Below are 11,742 nucleotides of genomic sequence, written 5' to 3'. Positions count from 1 at the left end.
CGTCGTCGTCGTCGTCTCTCTCTCTCGTCTCTCTCTCTCTCTCTCTCTCTCTCTCTCTCTCTCTCTCTCTCTCTCTCTCTCTCTCTCTCTCTCTCTCTCTCTCTCTCTCTCTCTCTCTCTCTCTCTCTCTCTCTCTCTCTCTCTCTCTCTCCTCTCTCTCCTCTCTCTCTCTCTCTCTCTCTCTCTCTCTCTCTCCGCGCACCTTGTCAACACCTGACAGTTATAGGATACCCCGTGTGGGACTACCTAAAAAGTGGTCTGTGGCAAGTGTCCTCGATCGCCTGCTGTTCGTGCCGGCACGAATACCAGAGGCCGCTGTTGAGAAAGAGCGCGTCGGCTGACAATGCAAATCCTCGATTCATGAACATGAAGATAGGTAACATGGTCGTGCGTGCGTGCGTGTGCGTGCGCGTGTGCGTGAGTGTGACAGTAGCCTACGAGAGTCGGTCAGCATGGTGTGGCACAGTGTTGATCTGGAAATCCGTTGTTTATTGACAGGTTTGTTAGTCGCAGAGTTTATTTTCTGCATCTGCGTTTCTACTGTTGTGAAATTTAATATGTAATTGGAGAGAAATCCCTCCTGCTGATCTGTAAGTGATTGCATCGGCTGATCGCACAGAAGTGTAGTGCAGAAGACGGAATTAAACCTGAATCGCATGAATGTTAGTATGTGATCAAGGTCAAAGGTCAAGCCCGTTGTCGTGATGCTGTGTGGATCCTTTTCAGGTAGAAGGTATATTGTTTCCACCAAACATGCTGTGGCTTTTCACGAGGGATCGAAGAAACATTTTTACGTGCATTGAGTATGAGATTTAACGTGTAGAGATAGCAAATGTGTGGTGATATTTCATCTCTGCGTGATTTCTAATCGTAATGTGAAGTTTACACTTGTATTACACTTGTGATTTTCGCAGGTGATTTTTCAACAGGTATTTCCAGCGTAGTTCTTTTCTAGATTTCTGTGGGTCACTAGACTTAGCATCATATCACTTATATTCAGGCCTCTCGAATCAGGGAAAAATGAAGAGGGCAATCATTTCCAGGAAAATTAAATTGTGCGTGCAGTAGTAAAGGTCCTTTCGTATGTGTGTCCATTATCGGCTTAAACGAATTATTGATTTGTCGTGTCTGGCGCCCTCGCAGCTGCCACCCAACCCCACATATTCGTAGGTGTCTGGCTGGCTGCCTGGCTGGCTGCATGTCCTCCGCGATGGCGTTTGGATCGTGAAATGGGCAGGAAACGGGATTTGCAACAGGAAAAACTCCAATGTGTCTTATATATTTACACAAGCATGACCTTTCAATTGCCAAAAGAACGTGTCAAATTACAAATTGCCATCTGCGCATGTTTTAATTAGTTGTTATTCATGAAATCAGTAACTTGGCTAAAGTCGTAAGCCAAGAAAGTTACAAATATCTTTGTTCTCTCTTTCTCTTTATAGTTTTACCTACCAGTTCCAACTGCCACTCTTTAGAATTGAAGATTATTAAGTTTAGCGAACGTAAGTTAAGATTCATAACCTAAACATTTAATGTGACCTCATACATTTAAAGTGGTGGGGGACATTACTAGTGCTTGTAGTATTGGGGTTGGTGTACTGTCTCTAAATAACGTGGTTTGCATGTAATATATATATATATATGTGATGTGTGTCTTGTATAGTATAGTGTATGTCCTTGTTATTACATAAATATCAATATTGGCAATGATTTTAGGTGAAATATTATACAATTATAATAATGAAAACAATTATTGTCCCATGAGATTCAGCCTCATTCATTAATTTCCGATTTCACGAATTAAAACTATTGATTGTGATTTTTTGCAAACAATAAATATTTGCAATAATAGGCAATATAGGTGTTTGTTCTGTCAGGTGAGTTCATATAGAGGGAAGAAAGCCAATAAGTATGCACAATAGAAGGCCATACGGCATACAGTAATAGGAGTGTAGTGATGCATCAAAATATAGATTTTAATTGAAATAGTCTGGCTGGATAGCAGTGCATCAATGGCAAAGTAAAACATGTTTAATCGATGGTTCATTGAACAATTGATAGTTTTCAATAGTTGCAACGTTAAAATACCAGGTTAGTTCATTTACTGCTAAAGATGCGTCATTGCGCGTAAATGTACATGAAAACCGTGATTACGTATAATTTAGTGGTATAGCCACAGGTATTCTTCATGTTGCCAATTTGAAATACTAATGCACAATGCCAATTTGACCCCATATCAGAGACCGGCTTGTTTTGAGGGCATTCTCCTTTTCGAACGTTAACGATAATAATTGTGCTAGCCAAGGAAAGAAATTTGGTTACCGTGGCAACAAGACAGTCGAATTTATAGCGCTGGCAGACGTAACAACTGCGGCAGCAGTATAACTATAATGGTAATCTCGTTCAGACTGGAGTCTGCTGTTTCACGTCAGAGGTTGACACGGCTAGCATTCTCATAGTCATAGACACTGCATGACTCAACGATATTCTGTATCCACTACGGTCTGTGGCGTGTGAGTGTCTAATATAATAATGTGCTGTTATAGCTGCTTGCACGATAATTCCGTACGCCGTCTATAATTCATTTATGCAGTGGAAATCTTTTTGGGGACAAGAAACGAATCAATGTTGTTCCCACCAGCAACAAGATTGATGGTTTTTGGTGTGTGTGTGTGTGTGTGTGTGTGTGTGTGTGCGTGCGTGCGTGCGTGCGTGTGCGTGTTTGTGTGTGTGCGTGCGTGCGTGTGCGTGTGTTTGTGTGTGTGTGTGCATGCCTACCTGCGTGTCTGTGTTACGAGGAAATTTGTTGTGGTGCCATGGTTGCTTAGCAGTGCTAATATAGCCATATATGAACCTGTAGTGCTAATCGAAGTAGCCGTGGTTCGTGGCTTAGCAGAATTGCTAGGTTCTCGTGTAGATGAGGTGGCATGTGCCAAAGCCATGCAGCATTATCAACAACACTTGAGTCATCGTGGTCTCCGGGTACTGATGACTCATACTCATCTAGGAAAGGTGTGTTACTCGAGAGTCGAGTCGCAAATAGGGCAGAATAATATCTATTATTACTGGCACATAAGAGCAAAGAAGATTTAAGATGAAGCCAGTGGTAATAACACTGTACTCCCTCTCAACTCCTGCCAGTGGAACTGCTCTTTTACTAACAAACAATAATATAATTAACAGCTGTGCTTAACTTCCGGTCCATACGATGCCCGTGATTTATTTATATTCATATACCTGGGGTGTTTTCAGGTTTATAGGGAGTATGACACAGTTTTGTGTCATTCTAGGGTTGGGTCGATATGTAGATATGTCGATATGTATTTACAGTAATTACACTAACAATAATTATATTTCGTGTAATTATATGGTTTAAAGCTAATCATTTTATGTTGTATTTTGCCATGACCATCTGATATTGGCAAACAAGAAATCGATGTCCTCAATTGTGGCAGGGTTAATTTGCAATTTGTTAATTGCGTGTGATGTGAGATCGATGGGGGGAACGTTGCATGCCATGTGGATTTGGGGTTCTCAACCCTTCGAGTGGTCACTGATCACAACACTGGCAGAGATCTACAAAGCCAGCGTGATAGGCCATGCCATGTCTTATGTTTGGTGTCACCAGAACGTCAGCGTAGGTCGTGGCCTGGCGAAGCTCCCTTCAACTAAATTGGTTTGCAGCCGTAATAGGTCACAAAATTTCGCATGCAGGTAAGATTGTTTGGAACACGCAAACCATTTGGTTCAGGCAGGTCGCGTTTGTAAAATTGGGAAAATCTAAATTTTTGGAGCATTGTTCGTGTGCCTTGTTCACACATTGTTCGTGTGTCTTGTTCAAAATACTTGGTCATGTTGGTTGGGATTCCCTCTACATTCGACACTGTCCCCCGTCATGAAGTTTCTAAAACGTGGCTGCATAGACGTGCGTATATGCGCAAACCTAATATTGTGCCGACGTGCATTTCAGAAGTGAAGGCATCGAACAATGGCAACATGGCGTTTGACGTCATCCTCGCGCCGGCATCGTCGCCGCGGCCCAACAGCCCGCCAAAGAGGAAGGTTTTGAGCATGGACGACATATCGAGCAGGCTGCTGGCTGCTGAGGAGCGAAGGAAGGTATGGCAGTTACGCACGAACCCCAGGCCAGCCCCCTGCGAGTCCCCTGTCAACCACCTGTCAACCACCCGTCAACCCTCTGCGAACCCCCTGCGTACCCCCTGCAAACCCCTTCTCAATCCCTTGCGAAATACCTGTCAACCCCCTGCAAACCATCGCCCAATCCCTTCCGAACCCCCTGTCAACCCCCTCCCAATCCCTTGCGGACCCTCTGTCAACCCCCTGCGAACCACCTCCCAACACCCTGCAAACCCCCTGTCCCCTGTCAACCATTTGTCAACCACCTGCAAACCCCCTCTTCCCTATCAACCCCCTATGAATTCCCTGTCCCCTATCAACCCCCTGCCCCCTGTCAACCCTGTCCGGCCAGTCTGCGTGCTCTGACAGCGAAGTAATGAGAGAGTCTATTCTGATCGTCGCTCGTTAAGGCAGGCCGGACTTTGTAATTGCTGGATGACTCTTAGATTAACTTAAACGCTGTTCTCTGACCTGAACCTCTTTCAGCACATAACAGCCTATATATATATACAATGGTCAGCAGTCTAATCTGTATGTAATGGTCACACGAGGGAAACCCGAAAAGCGTTCTTCATAGGAAGGTTTCCATTATAAAGAAGATTCACCATGTAACTGCCATTTGAATGAACCACCCAGTACCCCATAACACCTCCACTGTATTCTTGGCTACACAATCTGGTCTAATACGTGTGTGTGTGTGTGCGTGCGTATGTCAGCTATGTCTTATATATATAAATATATATATACACACGCACACACGTATATAATATATATACTGATTTTCCTGTGAACTATAAAGATCCGATGAAATTTTTCAATCATATATTGATGCACATGTATTTAGTGTGTTTGTCACTAATCCCGCGCGTGCGTTCGCTCTGCTGCAGTCGCTGGAGGCATCCAAGCTGACATCGCTGTCGGACAAGCTCGCGAAGGCCGAGCAGGCGCAGGCGAAGAAGGCTGAGGAGGAGGAGAAGTTTGTTGCTGAGGCTGAGGCGAAGCTGCAGAAGAAGATGGAGGCGAACAAGGAGAAGCGTGAGGCGCAGTTCCGAGCCCTGCAGGATCGCCTGAAGGAGCACGTACGTACCTCCTCCACTCTCTCTCTCTCTCTCTCTCTCTCTCTCTCTCTCTCTCTCTCCTCTTCTCTGTCTCTCTCTCTCTCTCTCTCTCTCTCGTCTCTCTCTTCTCTTCTCTCTCTCTCTCTCTCTCTCTCTCTCTCTCTCACTCTTCTCTCTCGTTTTTCTTCTCTCTCTCTGTCACTTTCTCTCTTTTTCTCTCGCTCGCTCTCTCTCTCTCTCTCTGTCGCTCTCCCTGAAAATATACTAGTATATTATTATAGATATACTATACTATATATATGATAGTATATAGTATATGATATACACTAAGTATTAGAACGGTCAAGAAAATATGAGAACGGTTAGTAAAACCGTGTGAAGTCATTGCTTTAAATGGTACCTCCTCCTTTTAAACGAGTACCTCCCTTTCAGTAGTAATTCCTACCTTTAAGGACTACTTCCTCTCTTTAAAGGGATAGTAGACTAGGATTTTTCTGCATACAACTGTACTTATTGTATAACAAATCGTCTATACCCACACGTATTTGTTACCAGATACCCAAATTTAATTGTTATAATTAATTACACATCAACGCTACGAAATTTGAACGGCGCCATGACACCCGCGACCGTGCTGCCACACCGAAAAAGTTGCGTATATTTGACAATTTATTTTGCACGTTACAGACCGAGGGCTAATCACAAAAGTGCAATTATATTTATACCTAAATGCTATTTAATCAAACGATATTCATTTTATGGCAAATTTATCCAGATTATAACTGAAACTATATGTCGTTTATAAGATATTACAATCCTTTTGATTTTAAATTAATAAATAAGAAACACTCGGTCTGTAGCCCTTGGCTGAAAAGTGGTTTTGCGCAACTTATCAGATCGTGCGCTTTGAGTGGCGCCACCGTCGTTGTAATCAAACTGTAGTCGTTAGTTTTAAAACATTTTTGAATAATATTTTTAATGGTGATTGAACCAGAACACTTTTTATGTAGCTTAATTTTAACCTAAATTAACTGAAAATAACCCTAGAACCTAGAGTAAACGTTCCCTTTAAGGATTACTTCCTTCATTTGAGGGATACCTAGTTTCCTTGAGGTCGCAGCGCGGACGACCTGACCGCTGCATGCCGGTGTAACCTCGTGCGAACTCCCGTTCCCTTCGCAGCAGCGCTGGCCGTCGTTTAGAGACAACGTATTAGCCAGCGAGCCGTGCAGCCGTGGTTTGCACGGTCAGTTTTGAAACTGCACGGCCACAAATGTGTAGCACGGCCTAAAATATTGATCTAAAGACACGTACAAAAAAATTGCACTCCCAAATATTTTTTCTGCATCCCACAATACTCATTCCTGGCTAATACCCTGTTTAGAGATGTCATTAACTCTGCCGCTGGCTGCACGACGACTGTAGTGCTGTATCGGTCACGCACGGTACGGATTTCCACACCCCGGTGCTTACAATACTGGGGGAATCTTCTGTGAGACGATGGCCTCTTGTAGCCAGACACTGGATAATCGAATCGGATGACGATGCCTTGTGCAGAGATGCCAACCACTACGATTTATCCGTATTTTATACGAATTTCTATTCCTTTTGCACCACTACGACCAGTTTGTATAAAACTACGAATTTCACTGTGATCGAAATTTTTTATTTTTTGTCAATTTATTGTCATTTTTGACCCTCAGAATGCAGGAAATTGCATCTCAGAATCAAAAATTTTCTGGGGGGCATGCCGGACCCCCCCTAGCAAAAACGTGACCCTCGAACTACTAATTTGATGGCCAGAAACTACAGATTGCTTCTAATGTGTTGGCATCTCTGCTCGTGTTCGTTCGATGAGAGGAGCTTGTATGCAAGCTGATTACTCCACCTGCTATTATTGCTCTGATTGTCGCGGTGTTTCACGAATTTTGCATTCGAATTTTTGTTGCGTTCCTATCCCCTCGTGTGTGTTCGTGTAAGATCGATAGTGCCTGGCGCGCCGTAGCTGCTCGCGTGAAAAGCCGCTGCGTGCGCCACGCTGGTTGCGGGATGTGGCAGTCTAGTTTCATTTAAAGAGCGTGGCGGCGTGCCGTTAGGCTGAAATTCATGGATGCCGCTACATGACTCAGTGTCAGAGCTACTTGCTGAGGCTGGCGGCCAAACTGCATTGCTTAGTCATCGAGACTAATGCTTGAGACTCGAAGGCTCGAAGCGATAGTAACTGAATGGAAATTACTCCGATGGTATGCCATTGACAAACGTTGAGGAATACGTTATTGCTGCATCGTTTCAAGTACTGGACTTATATGTGGAATGAGGAACAATTGTCAAATGGTTATTGGTTGAATACTTGCATAAATACTTCAAATGCCTAATCAAACATTGAACTCTTTATTGGGCCCTATGGTTTTACATATAAATTGACATGAATTGTGGTGAAATTGCAATGAGTGCTCTATGCATACTTTCGAATATTTGCAAATTGTTTGAAATGTATCATGTGGGGGAATGGGTATCCTCATCTACAGTGTGGATCTCAGGAAGATAATTAAGAATCTGTAGACTTTGCTGGTGGGCTAGGTTGGTGATTTTAAGCATCGAAGGTGAGGCTGGTTAATAGGCGGGTTAAAACGTTAAATCTGTGTGGGCGACCGTGAGGGGAGATGCTACAGCCCTTTCCCCAGAGAAGGGTCGCGTTGTGGGTCGCCTGTCTCGCGAAAAGCCAGCAAATATTGTGTCTCACGTGGGGGATGCGTCACATCGCTAAAAAAACCGCATGAAAGGCGTGAACTTTGATCGGTCTTAGTTAGTTGCATGACGTTTGTAATGCAATGTCGCTCATCGATTTTTTATTAGAAATCTTATTTCGTGCAGTCAGTAATTGGCTTTAATGGATTTAGTGATGAGCCTAATGTATGTGTGTCCATGCTAAGGTTTTAAGGAAACTATCACTGCATTGTAGGGGGTTGTAATATTCGTTCTAAAATTGTGAACAAAGATTTAAATTATATTCCTCATGCATATAAGTATTCTGGAATCATATATGTAATATTGCCAAGCCTTAGTGTCGTCTACCTAATATTATGACTTCTTTCTGATGTCATGTGAATTGCTATCACTCTCGTCATCGACTTTGTCTGAAACAGGATGACTTTTTCTTTGCGGGTGTTCTTTGTATAGATGCTCTTGGTGTACAGGCTGTAAGCGGCGGACCGTCTGCTCGCAAGCTGATATTGGATTTGTGATTAGCATTTGAGTGTGTCTGCGTCTGCGATCTGTCTCACTCATCCCCAACACGCTGTCTATCCTCAGTATCCTGCCTCCCATGCTGTAGCTATCCCGCTGAATTCCACGCTGTAGCTATCCTGCTGCCTCCCACGCTGTAGCTATCCCGCTGCCTCCCACGCTGTAGCTATCCCGCTGCCTCCCACGCTGTAGCTATCCCGCTGCCTCCCACGCTGTAGCTATACTGCTGCCTCCCACGCTGTAGCTATCCCGCTGCCTCTCACGCTGTAGCTATCCCGCTGCCTCCTACGCTGTAGCTATCTTGTTGCCTCTCACACTGTGACTCATAGGATTTGTACTCAATGATTCAGTGATTTATCACCATCAGTTCATTACTAGCTTCAGCAATATTCTGTGGTAATAGCGACTGATAGTATTCCTTTTGAGTGATAAATCTTGTGTAAGGCCGGCGCCTGTCGGTAGCATATGGCCGGTAAATGGCATACGGTCGTAATGACACTTACTTGCGTGTACCAGTGGTGCACTTACACTAATGCAGTGTGCCTCCACTTCGTTTCCCCCTGTTGCTGTTTATATGGCCGTACTGTTCTATGAGGACAGGACATAATAGCATTTCAGTTTTGCCAATGTGTAGGTTGCTTGCACGAGTCCAATACATAATTTACAAAGCACGGCTTTAATATATTGTTTATTGTGCTTTTAGTTGTAATTCTCCCCATTGCGTCGTACTCATTTGCATTTGTTATTTCTTGCATTTGTTCTCCCGATCGATCGTTTCTATGGCAGCGCATTTGCGAACGTAACGCCGCATCTTAATTTCCTTTTGTTTTTGTTTTTTCGCTGCATGATTTCCCCGTCCCAACCCACTGTCGGCCCTGACGCGTCGTCGACAAACCCGCGCGTGCCACGGTGGCGCCCCATAGGAGCGACACGTGGAGGAGGTTCGGCTTGCCGGGGAGAAGTACGTGGATGCGATGTCGACGAAGCACCGCATGCAGATCGACAAGAAGCTGGAGGCGGCGGAGGAGAATCGCTGCGCGCAGATACGCAGCGTGATGAGCAAGCTGAAAGAACACGTAAGCTGTCGCCGCCGCCGCCGCCGTCACGCACCTCGCGCAGCCGCCGTGAGCTGTGTGTGCGTGCGACGCACTGCACACCTCACACACCGGTGTGTGGGCGACGCACTGCATGAGCGTGTGGCCGGTGTGGTTGGTTTGTGGCCGTGAAGTGGTCAGGGTGTGACTGGATTTGTAGCCAGTTTGTGTCCAATGTCTGGCCAGCGTGTGGCTGGTTTGTGGCCGTGAAGTGGTCAGGGTGTGACTGGTTTGTGGCCAGTTTGTGACCAATGTCTGGCCAGCGTGTGGCTGGTTTGTGGCGGGTGTGTGGCCGTGAAGTGATCAGGGTGTGACTAGGAAGTGTGCACATCACTGCATCGATGGCACTGTTTCACTAACTCCGTCTAACTGTCGTGTGCGTCGTTTTTGTGTAGATTAGTCGAGCAGGTCTTCCTTATGTGGTTACCCACTGCGTCGTTACATTTTTCATTCAATTACTACTTTTTCATACCTACCTTTTGTACCGCTCCTTCTGTTTGTCTACTTGACTGTAGAACTCTACTTCATCTACTTCAAGTAAATGACTGTAGAAGATGTAGTGGTGTGACAGGTGTGTTAATAATGTGTTATTAAATCTGCTGTACTAACTTCGTACATGTTGGCAAGATTACTGCTATGTCCACGTCAGGTGCCAGTGGTTTTGGTTAATGAATATACATTTTAGAGAGTGGCTTGAATGACTATTAACAAAAATTGTTGTGTGGTTCTATATGTAATATGCTTAATACTAACAACTCTTTTTTTTAATTGTCACGAAAAATAAGTTACAATATAACTAGTATTTCTGACTATTTAAGGTGTAGGGATTTCTTTTTATAATGAATATCCATCTTGGCATGGCTTTTCTGTTAACAAAATTCTATACTGTCTTGCCGTGTTTATGTATTGCATTATGCCATTAATGTGTTTCATTCTATAATACCTCATTACCTCATACCTCATTGTTGGGGGGAAAACTGGTTTGTATTGTGTGCACTGTGCATACATGATGAAATACTTGTGTAGAAAAACTTTAGAGGGTAATTAATGCATGTTTTATGGATGGCAGACAGTTATATTGATTAGGAATTAATTCTGTTTGTCTCGTGACGTTTCTTTGCGTGTGTCATGGGGCGTGGTCACCGCACACGAGTGCCTGCACAGCGTGTGTCGAGACAGACCGGTGTTTGTTTGCCAAAATGCTAGCTAACAAGCATCTATCTATCTCTCTCTCTCTCTCCCTCCCCCCTCCCTCCCTCCCTCCCCTTCCTCCCGTCCTCCCTCCCTCCCTCCCCTTCCTCCCGTCCTCCCTCTCTTCCTCTTCTCTCTATCCCTCTCTCTCTCCCACCTCTCTCTCTCCCTCTCCCCCTCTCTCTCTCCCTCATTCCCTCCTCTCTCCCTCATTCCCTCCTCTCTCACCCTCTCTCTCTCTGTCTGTCTGACTCTCTCGCTCCCTCTCGCCAGACAGGATTATAAACTGCCGATCGTTTTGCGACAGTGGTGTAGGCGGCACAGTATCAGCTTGCGGTGGATTTTGCTGCAGCAAAGCCGTGCGATCAATACGAGCGGCTTGTGCAGCCGGCGACGTTACGATCCGCGTCATAGTGTCGCGAGACAGACGCGTGAGTCATTGCGCTGCGGGTTTTCACGATCCGGCTAAGCGTGACGACAAGGGAGCAGCCCCACGCATCCCTCCTTGTCGTTTAAGCAATATGGGAGGGGAGGGGAGGGGAGGTTTGAATGTGGGGGCTTGATTCAAAATTTGATACACGTCCACATTTGTGAGACTGCCTTCCCTCTCTCCACCTCTCTCTCTTTCCCTCTTCTCCTCTCTCCACCTCTCTCTTTCCCTCTTCTCCTCTCTCCACCTCTCTCTCTCTCTCTCTCTCTCTCTCTCTCTCTCTCTCTCTCTTTCCCTCTTCTCCTCTCCCATTCTCCCTCTCTCCACCTCTCTCTCTTTCCCTCTTCTCCTCTCCCATTCTCCCTCTCTCCACCTCTCTTGCTTACCCTTTTCACTTCTCCCATTCTCCCTCTCTCCACCTCTCTTACCCTCTCCCATTTTCCCTCTCTCTCTTTCCCTCTTCCCCTCTCCCATTCTCCCTCCTTTCTCTCTCTCTCTCTCTCTCTTACCCTTTTCCCCTCTTCCATTCTCCCTTTCTGCACCTCTCTTACCCTCTCCCATTTTCCCTCTCTCTCTTTCCCTCTTC

The 11,742-nt window shown here is 45.1% G+C and overlaps 1 protein-coding gene across 2 annotated transcripts in view; it reads left to right on the top strand.

Moving 5' to 3' along the window:
• The window catches only part of LOC106806447 (caldesmon-like), a 29,223-nt gene that overhangs the window by 13,752 nt on the left and 3,729 nt on the right, over positions 1-11,742 (top strand). The window contains exons 3-5 of one of the 2 annotated variants that reach the window (XM_014808385.1): positions 3,974-4,119; positions 5,025-5,216; positions 9,365-9,517. In XM_014808385.1, coding sequence (XP_014663871.1) covers positions 3,974-4,119; positions 5,025-5,216; positions 9,365-9,517 — 491 coding nt within the window. Of the gene's footprint in view, positions 1-3,970; positions 4,120-5,024; positions 5,217-9,364; positions 9,518-11,742 lie in introns of both variants that reach the window. The other variant, XM_014808384.1, reaches the window with a different exon arrangement.

The sequence above is a fragment of the Priapulus caudatus genome, unplaced genomic scaffold (assembly GCF_000485595.1).
Source record: "Priapulus caudatus unplaced genomic scaffold, Priapulus_caudatus-5.0.1 Scaffold160, whole genome shotgun sequence".
Taxonomy (NCBI): domain Eukaryota; kingdom Metazoa; phylum Priapulida; class Priapulimorpha; order Priapulimorphida; family Priapulidae; genus Priapulus; species Priapulus caudatus.
This window is presented reverse-complemented; position numbering and strand designations above follow the sequence as displayed.